Source organism: Oryzias latipes, chromosome 14 (assembly GCF_053564925.1).
Source record: "Oryzias latipes strain Hd-rR chromosome 14, Olatipes_Hd-rR_3.1".
Taxonomy (NCBI): domain Eukaryota; kingdom Metazoa; phylum Chordata; class Actinopteri; order Beloniformes; family Adrianichthyidae; genus Oryzias; species Oryzias latipes.
The window spans coordinates 28,048,397-28,067,907 of NC_136250.1; the positions used below are offsets into that span (position 1 = coordinate 28,048,397).

At 39.4% G+C, this 19,511-nt stretch overlaps 1 protein-coding gene across 3 annotated transcripts in view; it reads left to right on the forward strand.

The window, feature by feature from the left end:
• Positions 1-11,100, forward strand: part of tlcd3a (TLC domain containing 3A) — a 48,697-nt gene extending 37,597 nt beyond the window's left edge. The window contains exons 4-6 of one of the 3 annotated variants that reach the window (XR_002291733.3): positions 7,807-7,902; positions 10,088-10,457; positions 10,532-10,731. Coding sequence is in view for 2 of the 3 variants with exons in the window: in XM_078930834.1 (XP_078786960.1) it covers positions 7,807-7,902; positions 10,088-10,396 (405 nt within the window). In the remaining variant the exon portion in view is untranslated. Of the gene's footprint in view, positions 1-7,806; positions 7,903-10,087 lie in introns of all 3 variants that reach the window. The other 2 variants (XM_078930834.1, XM_004076794.5) reach the window with 2 other exon arrangements.
• Positions 11,101-19,511: the final 8,411 nt, after the last annotated feature.

A 19,511-nucleotide genomic window follows, 5' to 3' on the forward strand; every position in this document is an offset into this window, starting at 1 on the left:
TGAATTCTCTGGCAGCTGCTCGATTCCCATGTTCCCCCGCGTTGCTGATAGCTTGCAGTTTAAGGGTGTTTCTTTGCATTTTCAGGGTTACCAAAACGATGTTGTCCTGCATAACTGACATACCTGCACTTTTGTACTATTCGGGGGGGGGGGTCCTTCTTTCACGTCCTCACTTCCCTCCATACCGTTCTCATGCTGTCCTCTCCTACGTCCTCTTTACCGAAGTCACGCAACGACAGTTTAGGCGCACCGCACCATAGGGCGCCCCATACATTCTGGAGAAAAAATGTATGACTTAAGTGTGCCTTATGGTCGTAGAAATACAGTAATTTTATCGATGTATCTGGTAAGTTTATAACTTGAAAAACTTGCCTACAGAAAAATGGTCATGAATAAATGAGGATTACCAAGAACAAAAGTTATCGTAGCGCAAATGGTTCTTCTGACCCATAGAATGACTTGTTTCTCTTTCGGCTTTTCCCATCAGGGGTCGCCACAGCGAACAAGTCGCATGGTAAATTTGGCAATGTTTTACGCCGGATGCCCTTCCTGACGCAACCCTCTCAAAGCAACCGGGCTTGGAACCGGCACAGAGGTAGAGAAGGGAACAGGGAGCAGCCCGGAGACGAACCCTGGTTTCACGGACGGAAGGCGCCGCAAACCAGCACGAGCTAAACCGGCTGACCCATAGAATGACTAACAGCTGTTTATTTCTCTATAGAAGTCTATGGGATTTTGGCTTCTTGGTGCCAACAGGTACTTTCATGTTTTGAATGCTAGGGGGGACGGATCACTCAGTCCAGTTCTTACACTCAACAGTTCTTTTTAGACACATCATATTGCATTTGGACCCAAATAGGAGGCCTTTTCCTAAAGTCAGACTCTGAACTCAGCGGTCTTAAACTCTTCTATAATTTTTATGGGCTGCTGTTTTTAAGGCTGCTGGTGGGGATTTGAAGAACCGTCTGGTGTTTTGTGTGATTTCAGCTACGATGTCTTTTCTTTTTTGTGCTTCATCTATTCATTACAACTTTCTTTGATTCTGAAAGTGTTGAACAGGAAGAAAACAGTTTTTTTAAGCAGAGCAGTAGGCTTTTAGTCCCTTACTGTTTTCACTTCAGTCAGTTCAGGTCATCCTATCCTAGTGTAGTGAACTAGGTGCAGTACAAAGCCAGGCCTTTGTTTGCAGTTGCAGTCAGCGGCTACATGAGATCACATTACTCTACATTATTCAGCTCCAGCTGCAGTTATCCTTTCCAAACTTAACCCCCCCCCCTTCCTTTGTTTCTGCTTTTGTTCCCTTTATGCCAGTTTGGCTTCCCTGCATAAAACATGGGCACCAAACATGTGGCAACAGGAAAAACCCCAACCTTTACCAATATTAGTCGTAGTAAAGAAACAAAGAGTGCATTAACACCCCGCTCCAACAGAGCCATTTTAAGCAGTTGCTGCAGCTTTGCTGCTCTTGTTTAAACAAGTCAATATTCATTCAATGAAAAGACGTTCATGAGCTAAAGGAACGACAGATTTAAGAAGAAAGGTGCAGCTTTTCCTGCAGTCAGTGAAAGGCCCATCACAGGTGGGCGGAGCTTATTGAGCCGATCAGGTGTTAACTTTTTCAGTCTCTGTTGATGTTACTCTGCCTTTTTATGTTGATCTTTGTTTAAAATTTAAAAGTTAACAAACAAAATTAAAACCCAGTTCTGGATTTTTCCAATACCCAATAGATAATTGTCAAACACCTTTGATTACTAATGTGTTGACTTTTTTTATTTTTTTATTTAAAGAAAAAGCTTCAAGTAAAAAAGTTTATATAAAATGATGTTTTTAAAGATAAGAGTTAGATACTCATTAAGGCAGTTAAAATTGACACAAACTTAGTTGAATTCATTTAAAGCTCAAAGTTGGCTGATTTATAACTTGATTTATATAATAAAAAAGACACAAAAAACATTTTTTTTGTTTCTTTCTATTGAGCCTAGATTTTATAACTGTAATCACTTTGGGGGGGTTTTAATGTACGTTTTCTGTCAAATTTTTTTCGCTAATAAATTATTAGCTTGCCGTTTTCACTTTAGCTACGCGTTGTTGCTGAAGTCCTGCAACTTTCCACAGGCAGGTATGTGTCTCATTACAGACCTCATTACGCAAAAGTTCATGTGTACGAAGCAGGCCCACTAGTGGTTACTCGTTGAACTGACTTAGCTACAGTCAAACAAGTTTTAAGTGCTGATATCAAGCAAAATCCACGTTTTTGAGCTTTTAAGTGTATTATAATGTTCAGTCCTCACAAAAAACAACCCCAAAGCGACATTTGGATCCATTCCCATTTTCTCTGAGTATTCCTCTAAAAACCTGCTCTCTGAGCACCAGCCCCTCCCAATCCACGAAAACGAGCGGGTTCTCACATTGTGACATCATAAAGTGAGGAACAGCCCCTTCCAAGAGTGGCCTGTGCTGCCAGCACCGCCCCCAGGCTAACAGACACACCCGCTTTCTCCGTGCAGCTAGCAGTGATCGGATAAATGTTTTCCTTTTATAAGCACAATACGCACATCCATATTTGCAAAAGTTCGGATGTTGTTTGTTTTCATGGAGGAAACGCAGACACATTGCAAAGGCCGACAATGGGTTGACGTCATGAAATGGGCGGCACCCACAAGGAATAAAGAGCGAGGCCTCAAAGATAGTCGTCTTACTTCCAGGTAGAACAATTAGCAGCATAAATAACTATTTTATTTAAAAAATGATTTAGTGTGCTAAAGGTAATTATATTATCATATAAATGGATATAGTTTACTCTGAAAGGCTTACGAAAAGCACAATATAGGCCCTTTAAGCCAATTCTGAAGGTTTTACCTTAATTTTTTTTTCCTTTCAAAATGTTCCATAACTACTCTAAAAGAAAGACCTAATGTGAACGACTTGATTTGGTTTGACTGTCCGACTTGTTATTGTGGTAACTTGTAAACCGAGCCTTGAACACGTCCGCATTTTCTTACATTCTGTTAATAAGTAGTAGCCCAAAGGAAAGCTGAAGTGGTGGATTCTCCAGCTCCGGATCGGTGCATGACTAAACTGTAGAGAGAAATTTGCCCTTGAGAAACAATTCTGGCTCCTGTCCAGAAAAATGATGCCTTCAGGCGCTTGTTGCATACATATTTCCAGCCAAGTCCTTCAAATTGAACTCCTTAAAGAAATGCAGATCATTTCTGACACTTGAATTTGGAGGAATGCAAGTTTTAATGGCAGCGCTGTCTTCAGTCTTGTTTTAACAAAGTAAAACAAAAAATCCATGACGACCACATTTTTGCACTTTGTATTTAGTAAATAAAGTTGAGATGTTTCTCATTGTGTCGTGGAAGAACTAAACCCTGAAAGGCAGCTTCAGTAAGCTGGTGTTTATGGTTTCAGGGGGTAAATATGGGTGATGTATTTCAGTAGTCACACACACTAGTGTGTTCGGGAAGCAGCACTGCTCTAAAGTTTAGTCTGTCTTGTTTCTATCCTGGTTTAATGGCAGATGGCAAAGCTGTGTTTGAATAACCTGATGCTTTATTTATCTCCCCCTGACAGCTCTTGTCCTCTGCTTTGAGCCTCCATTCATCCACACTGACTCACCTGTTCTAAGGTGGCGTAGCTCACCACTCAGCGCCGCATCGCTGGTCAATATTTGAAAGCTTCATCTATTACTTATGCAAACGACATCAACCCCCCCAACACCACCGACCTCCGTCCTCTTTTCCTTTTTATTAAATAGTGTTAGACTGACATGTCCACTCTTTTATTTTATGTCTCTTTTACTGTAAACATGCTTTTTACATTTATGTTACAAAGTGTTTATTGAAATCTCAAACACTAAACTAAAATGATCAATTCTAGCATTTATAAATCAGGTTTTTCTGGGCTAATGCTGCCAAATATTTGGATTTTTGTTTTCTTTAGTCACTGTAGCGTAGACGGCCTCTGTTGTAACATAGTCCGAAAGAATACTTTATTCTGATTGGCTGCAGGGTCTCCATTAAAAAGTGATAATGGACACATAAAGAAGTTCCGGTCACGTAGTCCCAATGTTGTATATTAACCCGCGGGCCTAAACGCCATTTGGTAACTGGAACAACAGAAACTTGGAACATAGGTGGACAGGCGTCATATCCGTTGATTGTAAAGGAAACTGGACTGAGGCGAGTGTGACGTCACCCATTGAACACGGTTCACTCCGTCTCAAACCAAATAAAGCCAAATCAGACACCATTTTTCTTTTTTTTTTTTTTTTTTTTTTTTTAACTTGTCCTGTCCAACAGCTAGGCAAACAGATGAGAGCTGAGGGCCTCTTGTGTTGGACATATTTTATTTTAACAAGAGGGGTTATTCATCTTCAGACAAACCAAAGGTATGTCTGAATAAACCCCTTTTGTAATTGAGGCCAAAATTTATTAATTTCAATCATGTTTGAAAATCTTTGGTGTTGGACCGGACGGAAAAGGAAAGAGGGGAAGAAGAGAGAGGGACGTTAGAGAGAGGGGGGGGTAGGAGGGTGATAATAGGAGGGGAAGGGGGGTAAGACCATGAAGCAGCATAGAGCAGACAGGTTTACTGGTTGTTTATCGTTACGGTACGGTTCAAATGTAGTACAAAAAGGGCGGGGCCTGTTCACACACACTCAAATATTATCAACACACCTGCTAGCCGCAAAAATGTCCACATGTCAACATGCACACAAAACGGATAGTGTTCACGAACGCATACCTATGCCTTTAAACCAACTAGTGTGAAATCTTTCATTCATTCAATCATGCAAACTATTAGTGCAAAGGTGAGCTAACACCTGTGCTCAGGTGAGTGTTTATGTTCTTCTAAAATGGATGGTGGAATGTGAAAAGAAGGAGGAGGAGCGCCCAGACACCATTTTTCTGCCACATGGATGAACTACTGTCACCACTCTGGCCAATCAGGAGTGAGCTTGTTGGAAGTCCACACCGCTACCACTTGAAAGCGTGCAACACAACATCTGTCAAATGTTTTAAACAATGGATGTGGGGGCCAGCAGGCTCCACCTACTTTCACTTGAGGCATCTGATTGGCCAGTTTAAAGGATGAATAACGGGCAACAAATAAATAATATCACTAAAAAATACAATGATCAAGAACACGATAAAAAAGGTATCATATCAAGAATGGTTCTCCTGACCAATAGAATGACTAACAGCTGTTTATTTCTCTATAGAAGTCTATGGGATTTTGGCTTCTGGGAGCCACTTCCTGTTTTGAACGCCGGGGGGAGGAGTCACTTAGTCCAGTTCTTTTTATACTGTCGATGGTTATATCACAACAGTAGACAGGATCTCTGTCACATTTTATCATCAACATTTGAAATTGTTTGTCGCTCGTCTTTCTGTCTTGCTAAATAATTTTACTTTTAAGTATTAAAAGAAATAGTTTGGTGGTTGACACACATTTGATTTGAAATGGTTTATTTCAAGCAATTAAGTAGAAATAATACACAATAGCAATATAATCATCAGTTATACATTCATACAGTAACTAATCAAACTTAGGATAATTAGACATATTAATAAATATTGCTTGAAAGGGAGTGGAAGGAAGCAAACTTATATAATCCCACCCCGTTATACTGTAACCATTTTATTACATGATTTATCAATATCCGGTTCCCGGTTTTTATCAGACAGAATTAAAAATCATAAGATATTGATAAAGCACATGACAAAGATGAATTACTTAAGTATTCTGTCAAAAATAACTATTTTAGAAATAAACATGGCAAATGCAGATCAGTCATCTGAGATATATGCAGATTATGTTACTTATAAAAGCCATTCATATGAATAAAACATAATACTATATCAGTAAAGTACACAACACTGTTTCAGGAAATTTCATAGCAAAATTTCATCAAGTATCAAAAGTTGAAAACATGTGCAAAATTATGCTACATCAGGAAAGATTTTTGAATCAATTTATCAATTTTTGGAGAAAGTGAAGTAATATCATTAAAAGTGATCAAAGTTAATGGTGGATATTTCTTCAATAAAAATGATGAAGCACTTTCCATCTGAAGTGATGCTTTGTCATGTTTAGCAAATAAACCACTTTCCTGTGATGCATAGTCCTCGTACATCAGCTGCAGCAGAGCGACGTTGGTAACCATGGTATACGTAGGATAATGCCCTTCAGGGTGTCTATCATCAGAAATTAGAGACTTTGTCACGTCGGACAGTTTACACCTCTGTGTTGTCCGTTAAATTCTGATAATGGACACCTGGAAGGCCATTATCCTTTATGTATAGATGTGGTTTGTTGTACAAGCTGACGGCTGCAGCCGACTGGACTTTTTTCCCTTTTTTTATTTAATTATACAAGGTTCGGTTCAAACTCCAACAGCATTTAAAGTTATCTGTTTATTTAGTGGCTCTGTTGGCAGTGAGCAGGTCGACCTATGATCAAAGGGTCGGTGGCTCGATCCCCACTTCACCCCCAGTCAATTGTCGTTGTGTCCTTGGGCAAGACACTTCACCCTCCTTGCCTCCAGTGTGGCTCCACTGGTGTGTGAATGTGCATGAATGTCCCGGTGATGGTCAGAGGGGCTGTAGGCGCGAACTGGCAGCTACATCAGTAGTTACCACCACCAAGTATGAATGAATAATGGATGCATGTTATAGGGGCTTTGAGTGTCTGGAAAAGCGCAGATACATCTAATCCATTAATTAATTACAGTTTTTTGTTGTATTTTTGGTGCAACTTCAAAGTTTTCTAATGGCAAAATTAATTTACATTTAGGAAACACAATTGAAGCAACAACAACAACAAAAATCAAAATTTATACTGTTCTGTTTTTAATGTTAAAATGGGAAATTGCTATAAAACATAAATAGTTCAGTTTCGGTAATTTTTGCACTCTGCAGGGCGGCTGATGGGTACCTGGGGTGTGATGTGGCTGTTTCTGTCTAGTTGTCATATTTATACATCGTACTACAGTATATATAACTTTCAAATTTTTTAATCTTTCTTTGAATCTGCTGTTATCCCCCGAAGCTACATCCGCTCTGTTTATGGGGCGCGGCTAGCTGCTCATCCTGTTCCAACCACAGCATTTGCAAAGGGAACCCGCAATCCTTGCAGCAATATCTGAATTGGACCAGTCCGTCGGCCAATCCCCATCTCTGATTGGTTCAGACCAGGATATGAGCTTAATGTGTGTCTCTTGTTGAACCACAGGAAGACGATGTGAGAGATGTTTGTTTTATACCTCACATGCCTCTGCATTTCGATGCATCCTGACTTTTTATTGGTCGCATCATTGAGAAATGAGGTCGCGTCCCTTTTAAGCGTGTGAGTTTATAGGTGGAACGGTTCTCTGTTTAAATCTGTTTAAAAATTTCTACTGTATCAGAAAATTATGAAGGCTTTGACCGAGAACTGCTGTTTTGTGTCTAATTGGACCAATCCGTGTTCTGACATCTGCAAATTCACTTCCCCAAACTTATTATCAATGGTGACGGCAGAGGACGGTAGTGAAGATAAAGTGACCTTTGTTGGGGAGTTGCTTTAGTCATAACTACGTTAGAGCTGGTGTGTTTGATGTGGGATTTCCGGTGAAGTCCGCCGTCCATCGGTCCCAAAAATGTAGTAAACGTGAAACATGAACTAAGAACGGAACGCGATGTTCTCCCTTCAAGGCTCTCGGCCCGTTTCCACAGAAAGTGTCCTTGAGAGTCAGCTGTGTTTGTTCCCATGCTACTGTTTGTTTGCTCAGCCTGTGTGTGTTCTCTGTCTGCTCCTCAGTTCTTCAGAAAGGACATGGGGGACTTCTTCATTGGCTGCCTGTTTCTAACGGAGCTCAGCACTCCCTTCGTCTCCATGGGGAAGATACTTATTCAGGTGAGTTGTTTCAAACAAACACATGGATGCTTACTTTTGTGTTGGGGTGGCATGCTTAACTTTTAGTTTCATCGTCTAAGCTTCAAAAGCCACGAAACACAAAAGCACTTCATTGTAAGTTCATTACAAAAGAGTAATATTATTTATTCTAAACATCTGAGCCCAAATGATCCAAAAGCTTGTCTAACATTTTTTTAAATAAAGTTTTTACATTTTATAGTCAGTCCCCATACCTCCAGATAAAGAACCTTTTTCCTCCTGTTTTCTCCTGGAAATCGCAGTGATACTCAGAACTCTGTGTCATCAAAACCTGAGAATCTCTATTTCAGTTGAGAGCTCCTATCAATAATTAAGGCGCATGGCTCAACCAAAAAACATAAACATCCGTCAGCACCATTCAGCAAAGAAACTGTGGCGACGTCTCTGCAGCCACTGTCCATCTATCCAGAACCGCCCCGCACATCCAGAACCTCTCTGTAGATGAACCTATATGAGGAACCTGCCCTGGGACCTTGTGTTAAATCGGTGGAGCGTAGGCTTTCAGGTCTGTGCTGACATCTGGTGTCTACAGACAAAAACCAATGAAAGCTCCAACAGATCTGCCAAATTCTAATATCAATGTCAAATGGACCCAAAATACCCTCCCTTTGCTTCATATATTCACCCAAATGAAAGGTTTCTGAGAATATTCTGAACAATTTGATCATTTAAATAGTTCTTCAAGGAATTTTACAGCTCTCCTGTAAAAAATAAAACTTTTTAGACTCTTAAAAATAATCAATTTCGTTTTTCCCCCTCTTTTTAACAGGATTTTTGTAATCCATTATAAAATATGAAAGCAACACGTCATTTTGCAGCCCTTTGTGTGAGATTTGTGTTTCATGTTAGTGCAAAGCCGATGCGTAAAGACGCTTTTCTCTGAGTCAGAATCAGCCGATTCACAATTTATCTGCTTCCAGCAACATCTTCAGGGTGAAAGGGGTTGACTCTCATGTAATTCAAACGGTTTAGTCTTAAAAATGGGCACAAGTGTAATGAAAAAGTTAAGGTTGTTGTTTACCTGGTGAAAAGGTTTGTAATGAAAGTCATTTCCAAAAGGTCGTTCAGGTTTGATTTTAAAACCTGGTTTTATTATTTAACTTTTAAACAGAGCGCATCTGTGAATTGGCTTCAACAATCAGTTAAAATAGCGCAGCTATTAATTCGATCAAATTGTTTACTAGAAACTAGTCATGCGAGAAAGTTGGGAGACGGTAGCGTTCGTTCTTCTAGAAGTCTTTTTGATTATGTATGATCCACGTGTACATGAAAAATTCTTAAAAAATAGAAGTGATTGTCTCCAAAGTCTTTGTTGTAGTACAGCAGCTAGGTAATCATGATTGAAAAACAATGACTTTCTTAAATAACCGTTTTTGGAGCATGATTGTAATGAGGAATTTTCATGATTAGATCAATGTAACAATTTATTAGTTTTGGTTGTTTTTGAAACATTTTGGATTTTCTTTTTGAGAACACAAAAATCCCCGGCGGCCGCGTCGCAAATGAATACAATGGAAATTAATAATTACAACGCAGTATTCTTTATTAACAAATAAGAGTAACAACTAACTACCTAACTAATTAACTAACTTTATACGTGTTGTAGAATGTGTGTAGGAGGACAGAGTAGCATGAGTGTTGGGATTGCGCGTTCATGTTTGGTGTTACGGAGGGAAGGAGAACAGTAAAAAATGTTTCCCCCAGAAGAACAGTGATTGATTCTTTATTATTTTACTTTGCTTTATTATTAACCCACTCTGGAGTAGAGCTGTGACGGTGTGGGATTTTTGATCACCGCGGCGATGAAGCAGCAGGAGTCGCGGTGTCGGGACGCTTGCTCAAGGCGCTAAGGCTTCACAGACTTTTACTAGGACATTTGCTTGAAAAACATAGCACAGATCAAAAACAATAATAATTAAAAAAAATCTTCTCACTGATGAGGAGACGACATCTGATTTTGATGGCGTCAGCAACCAGGTGACTTCTGATCATGTGATCGGATCAGAACATCTCTAGTTTTTATCAACAATTGCGGTATTTATCGTCTTGGTTTCTCTGATTCTCTTATCGTTGCTGTAAGAACCTCGTAGTCGATTCAGTTCTGATCCAGTTTGTGTTTCTCTTCTCTTCATTGTGTGTCCTTCAGCTCAGCCTCCAGGACTGCTGGCTGCACAAGGCCAACGGCGGCATGGTGCTCTTCACCTTCTTCATGTGCCGCATCGCCCTCTTCCCCTACATGTACTGGATGTACGGCCGCCACTACGGCATCCCCCTGTACAGCGTGCCCTTCCACCTGCCGCTCTCCACCAACCTTGGCAACTCCTGCATCCTGGCGCCGCAGGTGTACTGGTTCGTGCTGCTCTGCCGAAAGGGCTACCGTCTGTACCGGAGGAGCCGCGGTGCGCCGTCGCCCGTGGCGACGGCCCCCGCGGCCGACGCCGGCAAGGATGATTGATGAGGAGGTCACGGCTGCTCGCTCAGGCCGCACACTCCGCTACTAATTCAACCCCACCACGGTACTGTCCACCACCGAGACTACCTGCTCCTCTTCCACCGGGCGTTTCCGCACACTCTAACTCCTCTGTTACAGATCTGCTGCCTACGTGGACTTCTCCACTGATCGTATGCTTCTACTGAACTCCAGCCATTTGTGTTTCTCTCTGGATTTGACTCTGGTCTGGATCTCCTGCATCCACAGGACTGACGGACGGTTCTGCTTGTGGACAAAACGTCCCGAAACCTAAAAAAAAACAAAAAAGAAAACAAAAAAAAAGGAGAGAGGAGCTGCGGTGGAGCCTCCATCTGTAGCTCCCACTGTGTTTACAGCTGCTGCTGGTTGGAGACGGTCTGTCACAGTGACTCACACTCGTTGGTTTTGGTCAAACCCCTCCATCGCTCCCCCTGTTGTTTGCTTTGCGCGTCGGCGGAAGGCTTGGAAAATGTGGTGCATTTTTAGCGTGAAAAAGAAAAAGCAATACACCTGAACCCCACCCGACGCGACGGCCTGAATATTCTCCCCTTTTCTCTGGCTTTCGTGACAAATTGCATCCATTTCCTCCTTTCTTTAATTAGCTTCCTTCAACTGGATTGTTTTGGTTTGACTTGCTGGAGTTCTAGTTGAACTGAAACTGACTGAAAAATGAATTGCGATCTTTTCTTCTCGGCGTGTTTTGGGTCGTTTGTGTTCTTCTCTGGCGGCCGACAGCAGCTGGGGGGGGCGGGATTTAAAGACAAACGTGGGCGGTTCCCAGCTGACACTCAGGGCCAGGTCAGAGCAATAAGCAGAAAAGGTCGACATTTCAAATCTAAACCACAAAAATGATGAATAGCTTCTAGAAGGAGGCCGATTTCCTGCCTTTGCAGGAAATTTAGTTGGTCGTTTGTTTTTTTCTTTTGCAATCCACAATTTAATGTGCACCTTAATCAGGTGCTGGATTAAGCACTTAACACACCAGGCTGTGTGCAGTTTTTGCAGCTTTTAGAGATTGAAATGATCATTGAGTTTGGTTATAAATATAGTTTTAAGCTCATATATATATATATATATACACATATATATATGTATGTGTATATATATATATATATATATATGTGTATATATATATATATATGTATATGTACGTATATATATATATATATATATATATATATATGTGTATATATATATGTGTATATATATATATATGTATATGTACGTATATATATATATATATATATATATATATATATATATATATATATATATATATATATATATATGTACGTATATATATATATGTATATGTATATATATATATGTATATATGTATATATATATATGTACGTATATATATATATATCTAAGAGGAAAGGTAGAATAAAACTTTCCATTTGCAGGTCAAAGTTTATCGACATTTCATTCTTCATGTCATCTTTATATCAAAGAAATACATAATTGTTCTAGTTTTCTACTTAATTTAGTTGATTTCAAAGTTTTTCTTAATGATTCAGGCTCCGCGTGTTGACGACCTTCGTTTCGGTTTGTTTGTTTGCGTTTTGTGAATTGAATCTATGCAAAACCGGCTGAGGTTGCGTGGCGACTGCGACGCAACCTCACACGTTTGCCTCTTTCCTTCTCCATCTTAACCCTTTTTTTGTGTGTGTGTGTTTGTTTGTTTTGAAAACTCCTGATTCATCGATATCTAAAAGGTCTCAACGCTATAAATTTATTTTTGTAGTGCTCAAAGAAAAGTTTATAAACACCAAAATCTGCCCCCACCCCCCCAAAAATATCTACTCAACTACTGGAATTGTTATGGTTGGATTCCACAAAAGCTAATCTGTTGCCATGGTAACAAAAAAACTCCCTTTCACCCTGCTTACTCAACATGCAGTGGTTTCTGTTTGTTCTCTTTGCTGATTGGTCGGTGTAGGTTTGACAGACAGTTTGTAGCTTTTTCGGTAAAAGCTCCTCCCTGACGTCCTCATAAGCTAACGGACCGAGCAGATTTGTAGCAGGAAAGCCGCTGAGCCGAGCGTTTGTCTCATTGCTTTAGGATCATCCTACTGATACTCATTTACTACTTAATGGGATCAAATTGGTAGGTCACAAGTGAAACACTGTAACTGTTGTTTTTGTTTCTTTTATTACATTTTGGTGATGTATGGCGCTGGGCCTCCAGACGGGGGCGTATCAGAGCAGAAGTGTGAGTCGGAGTAGCTGAAGGACGGCCGGTCGCAAATGTTGTAATTTTTTTATTTTTTTTTCCAGCAGAAACAGCGTTCCGGTTTTTTTAAGCTTATTTATGGTTTCTTCGAATTTCCCGCACTCGCTGCAGCTCAAGTCAGACAGCAGCTCAATGTTGGCGTTACATTCAACAATAAAAAGCCACCGTCATTCCGTTCTGTTGGCCAGTTTTTTCCCCTCACTTCTCCATCCTTGGTGTTCCCAGCATCCCTCCCAGGTTCTTCCCTGTCTGCCGGGTGATGCAGGGATTCAGAGGATCCAACGTCTTCAGGGTTGGATCTCACCTGATGCCAAAGTCAGAAACAGTCGACAACTGTCACAGTCGGACGATTCTCGCTTCCTGTTTCTATAGAAAATCCTAAAGACATAAATGCAATCAAAGTTAAAAAGGTCTCTCAGCCTGAGGGCAGCAAACAACTCGAGCCTCTAAATTCAGATTCAATCCAGCTCACACGATGAGGAGGAAAGTCTGAAATTAGAAATTCAGCTTGAAATAACATGGAGAGAACATCTAGTCTGGACGCCTCCATTGGGGGGGGGGGGGGGGGGGGGGGGTTCCGGGCATGTCCCACTGGGCAGGGGCCCCGGGGAAGACCCAAAACGAGCTGGAGAGACTACGTCTCTAGGCCTGGGAACGCCTCGGGGTCCCCCCAGAGGGGCTGGGGGAGGTGGCCGGGCAGAGGGAAGTCTGCTTAGACCCGGTCCCGAATGGAACTCAAAATAAAAAGTCTAGAATAAAATAAAAGCTGTTTTTAATGAACGCTATAAATTTAATGAAAGAGAGACCTGCTCGTCTCCAAACAGGTTTTGGTGAAGTCGTTCTAACTTGGTACAGTCCTGGCACAGTTCCAGTCAAATCCGACTTCAGCCTCCGCTCCAACTGAAAGCGACTGGTGTGCGATCAGGCTGCTTCACCCCGTTTAGATCCCGAGATGATCTCCAACGTCTTCAAGGAGACGTCAAATCGTCAAATCCAGAGCTGGAGGCGCTTTCAGTGAGAAAAAAAGTGGATTCAAGTTCTTCCGGGTCAGGAAATCTTTTTGGTATGGAAACGTTATCACTAACTCAGATATTTTCTCCTAATCTCAAAAATCATCCCGAGCTGCTCAGTGAAATACAATCCTGAAGATGAACACATCACCTCACTTTCTAAAAGACCAAAACCGGAGCTTAGATGTTATAGTTCCTGTTTGTATTTGAACTCATTCTGATCTGAGGAGGGTCAGGGTAACATGCTTCATTGTAGCATCATAACATGTAGACTGGACGTCTGACTGTTTGGGCTGGATTTACTCAGAAGTAGGGAACAAAACACCAAATTTAAACAAGTTTGGTGAATCAGAAAGGTCAAAAAATTCAGCTTTTTCCTGGAAAACTCCAGGTTTAAAACGCTTTTTTTTCTTGGTTTTAAATAATCTTTTTTTTTTAATTGTTGTGTTTTGTTTGCACATGATTTCAGTTCTTTTTATTACTTAAAAATTGTGAAAATGCCTCCTTTAGGTCAAACAGAAAAGTTCCTTTTAAAGTCTTAACTGAAGGAATGTGTGGTTCTGGCTTTAGCTGTAAACTTATGTTACATTCCTCTTTCAATTTATCACATTTGTCTGTTGATTTTAAAAAAAAACTTGTTTTCTATTCAATTCTTAACTTTATTTAAATAGCGTTTTCACTTCATTTTAAGTTTTCTTTAAGACAAACGCGTGTAACACAAGAAAAAAAAAACAGAAGAAACAAACGGGGCATATTTCATATTCAAAGAATGAGGGTTTAATCACTTCCACCCGTAAATGTTACCTCCACCCGCTTGTCCTGTTCTCACTGGATGATTATTTAAGGAACCTAGAATTCTAAAAGCATGTAATCGCTATTCAGTCACTTCCTAACGAGCAAATCAGCTCTGAAATCTGCCAGAAGCCGAACACTCGTGTCTCGGGGTTACTTCAGATTTTTGTGTTTAAATAATACACCCTAACTTTTAAGGATTGGTCCACCAAAGACTTTCACACCCATAGCAACAAAAATATGAAAAGGATTTGGTTACTTTTTTACGTAAAGACTTGAGACACAAATAGCTAATAAATAAATGTGTGCTTGTTAGATTCTATCTTCTAAAAAAGTCAAACATAAGCGAATACATTTTATAGGGTTCCATCTACAGGAAAAGATTATTTGATTGATAGGGGACTGAAATAATTGACTTGTCGTTTTCTTCTAGAGGAAAACTTCTGGTTTCAGAAGTTTACCAAATATGTCTTCTCTGATGAGGAGGCTTTAATTGTCCTCCAAAAATAGACTTTCCTTCCAAAAATGGAACCATAAACTCATTTTCCAAAAGGATCATCTTTGATCAAACTGTCTAACAAACACACATTTTATTTGCTTTGCTAAATTTTTCATTTTAACATTTCAAGCTGATTTTTTTTTTAAACAAAAACAAAAGTCAGAAAACTAAAGCGTGGATGCTAGCTAACCGTGAAAACCGTAACGTAGTCAACAAAATGCTAACATTTAGCACATTTATATCAAAATTGGTGCGGCGATTACTTCCGGATCACATCAACCTCCCGCCCCCATGTTTGCGAGTGTGTTGCCTGTTTAATGCTAACACGAGTTAGCATGATTAGCACCTGTAATGTGGTTTTGGTTTGTGCTGACTATCCGAAATATTTTTTTTTTACTAATTTGTGTTTTTTGTGTGCATGGAATTCATATCGAGATCCAAGGAGAGATGAATGGTGGTCGTTCTGGGGCTAAATTGCTAAACATCAGTATGCCAATATTCTATGGTGGCATCAACGTTGGCATCAGTGTTAGCATTGATGTTGGTATCAACAAAATCAATGTAACCTTCAAATTGGTATCCGCGTTAACATTAGTGTCAACTATAGTCAACTTCAACGTTAACATCAATGTTAGCATTAACGTTAGCATAAATATTGGTGTCAAATTTAGCATAAATGTTGGCATTATTGTTAGCATTAATATTGGCAATCAAGTTACCATCAACGTTAGCATCAATGTTGGCATGAACGTTAGCATAAATATTGGCATAAACGTTACAATCAAAGTTAGCATCAATGTTGGCATTAACGTTAGCATAACTATTGGCATCAACGTTAGCATAAATATTGGCATCAACGTTACCATCAAAGTTAGCATCAATGTTGGCATTAACGTTAGCATAACTATTGGCATCAACGTTAGCATCAATGTTGGCATTAACGTTAGCATAAAATTTGCATCAACATTAGCATCAATGTTGGCATTAACGTTAGCATCAATGTTGGCATTAACGTTAGCATCAATGTTGGCATTAAAGTTAGCATAAATACTGGCATCAGCGTTAGCATAAATATTGGCATCAATGTTAGCATCACTTTTTGGAAACTAAGTAAGTAAAGCTAAAGTCAGGTAGCCGTTTTGTGTTCTTTTGTTTAATTTTATGCTTTCACACTCCCCGTTTTGTTTTGTTTTTCTCATTTTTATACCACACACTGGAGATAGCGTAGATTTGCACCTAATTTTTCAACGGTGTGACTCTTTCATTGTAGATTTAGTGAAGGAAAGATGTCAACTGCATCTTCTGGTGGATTTAGAACGGAGTGTACTGCAGATTCTGGACGGGCTTCTGTTCCAAAAGCTGATGCTGGGACTGGTTTTGATCTCCGGACAGTGAACCAAACTTGGTCTCCAGTGCCTTGTGAAAAAAATCTCTATATGATATCCTCAGAAGTGAGCGTGAAAGAGCTAAGTCGGCAGGCAGTGTTTACAGGTTGTGGCTGTAGTTACTGTTCTCAATATCTGGTGTTTTTTTGCAGAGTTTCGGGAATTCTTCAGCACTTTGTTATGAAGGTCAATCAGAGCATTTTCATTCATCACATTTGATTCTGTACATGACGACGCTGTCAAAACATAACATCTGTACAGGTACTTTTTCCAATTTGGGATCAGTTTGCTGCAGTAAATGTACTTTGACATACTTTGAAACCATTTCAATCATAAATATGACACAGACGGCGCCTCAGTTCTGTTTTGTAAATGTTGACTCTTGATGCGTTGAATGCAGCCCCTTCACAACCTTTAACACTTCCTGCCCCACTTATTTTTGATAACATTCTACTTTTTCATACATTTGATGCATTTGTCCTTTTTTTTTTTTGTAGTGTGATCTTTTCTGGAAGAAAGTTTCCTCCTTAAAGGAAGCTGTTTGATGACATCAGATGAGTTATGTACTGTAGCTGCAACTTGTGAATAAAGAAAAAAAAAAACCCTTTAAATTTCAATAAACTTGATCTGATTGTTTTACACATGTATCTGGTTCATTTACATTCCCTGGTTAAATTGGATTTTGCCAATTTCTGATCCAAAATCCAATTTTAGCGAACATTTACCTCCAAGAACCTTTCAGAATGATTAAAATAAATGCATCAACTTGTCGGTACCAAAGATGCAATTTCTCCTACGTTCCCTTATTGTATTTTTGGGTTACTTTTTGGAGAAGTATTAATTTTTTGGGTTACAGTAGTTTCATTTTATCCCTTTTTAATGTTGTTTTTTTTTTTTTTATTCCAGGATTAAAATATCTTGGAAAAAGTTGGGTCTATAGTTGCATTTAACCCAACTTTGGTTAAGTTTAGCTATTGAACTTTTATGGAGCAGAATTTTATTGAGTTTATCTTCATGCGACGCTCAAATGTATTTTTTATGTAACCTTTATTTGTCCAGATTAAGGAAAAAAAAAAACTCTTATTTTCCACAGTAGCCTGGCAAAATGTAAGACTTTCGGAGAAAGAAAAATAGATGATTTTTTCTACAAGCAGAATGATCTAAAAAGTGTTTTTTTTATAAGTGAAACTATTTAAATCGCTGAGTTTTGGGTGTAATCTGTTGAGCGTACATGGGTCAAACTCTGAAAAACTTTATTTAAAGAACGAATCTTGATGCTTTTGATATTTTGTTAATCTGTTTTCTAATTCATCCAGCAGACGATGAAGCGGCGCCAACATCAGGTTATTCTTTGTGTGAGCATCATCAGCACAGGTATGAACTGGGATCTCATGTCTTCAAGCTCTAGAAATCTACGCTTTTATCACAAAATGAATGGGGGGGGGGAGCAACAATTTAAAAAAACTAAAGAACTCTGGATGACCCAAGAAATGGCATAAAATCATTTTTCAAACTGATTGTTCTACGAGTTTAGAATAAAGTTTGGATTTTCCTGCTATTGTTGTTAAACCGTCTTCAATTTTCTACAACTTGTAGGACAAAAATACACACCAGCACAAAACCTGCAGCTGAACTTTCCACAAACGTTCAGTGCTCTTATAAATTAATTGACTCCGTTTCAGAATGCCGTTAATCTCACATGTACGGTAGAAAATTCCTTTCCATCTACTCCATCTACTAAAGCTAAAGGCTAATCTTCAAAATCATTTTTTTATTCTACAAATATAAGCAGATATGATGATTTTAATACAGCAGATTATGACTTTTTCTTCTTTTTCTCCTACCCAAGAGCCAGAATTGTTGTCATTCTGGCTGTAATTCACTCCCACGGCCACCAGGGGGTGCTGCCAGCTTAAACTTTTAGATCTACTGGATCTAAAAAACGGTCCACTTTAAATGTTTAAATTAATTTATTTCATTTAAAAGATTTCATACATTTTTTTATTTTGTTTAGAGATCATTTTTATTTCACGCTAAATGGAGAGTTTAGATAAAATTCATGTTTAGATTTACAGGAACCTTTGGAAAATGTTGTTTTTATTATTCTGGAGAAGGAAAGAAAACTTCTTCATGAAACCAGACGGAACGCAAAACAGCAAGTTACTAGATTTTAAAATGATCTGTAGAGAACTTAAATGCTAATTTATTCTCCTTTACTCACAGCTTTTTGAAATTTCACTAAGCAGACATTTTTCCTACATTTTTGTTTTTAAATATTCCACAGTATCTTGTTGCTGATCTCTTGAATTTCTCTGGATAGACCTGAGAAAAACATGGTTTGAGTTCAGTTCTAGCCCAGATCTAAAGACGGTTCTCTTCAGCTCGGCTGCTGGGTTCTGACGTCATTCTAGCTTCACCTGAGCGTCCGACAGCAGGAACTGAGCTGAACGTCTCTGCAGCGAAGCAAGAAATGAACAGAAATCCAACAAAACAGGACAGCTGAGCAGAAGTCTGCAGCCAACGTCACCTGACCGAAGCTCAGCTTTAGCATTCTCACAGGAAGTGCTGCAGGAGGGAAGGTCTTTGAAAACATTTCAAAATAAAAGCCGCTTTCCTTAAGACTAAACTAAATGTGAAGCCGTCCAAACCAAAATTCTTGGGTTGGTTGATTTGTTTTTTTGAAGCTATTTGTAGAAACAACAAAGAAAGACGATAGAAATTAAAGCAAAGGTGATACCTGCCCTCGCCGCCCCCTTTTGACCCGCCCTCATTGGTCGAACACTTTTTCTATAAATGGCGGCTTTTCCGTTGTTCTTATCTCCATAGCAACTCTTTCATTTTTTGGTTGGCTAAGGTTGACAAACAGATCTGTAATTTTTAGGAGGATATGCAAACGTGAATTTTTACATTTCCTTGGCAACAGAAGTTTTTTGTAAGCCACGCCCACATTGCTAATATGTTCATATCTTTAGTTATGTCATTTTGTTCAGCTTGAGCCAAAAATTTGAGTAAGTTTTCACAATATTTTGGTCAAAAAGGTCAACAGGGGAAACGCTACGACAAGCCAGCGGCCTGAAAAACCTACAAAAAACAAAGTTTTTCGCCCCCAAGTCACTTCCCAACCAAGCTCCAGGAGTTAGGAGGCGAAAAAGTTTAATCCTTAGAAGTTTGTAGCTGG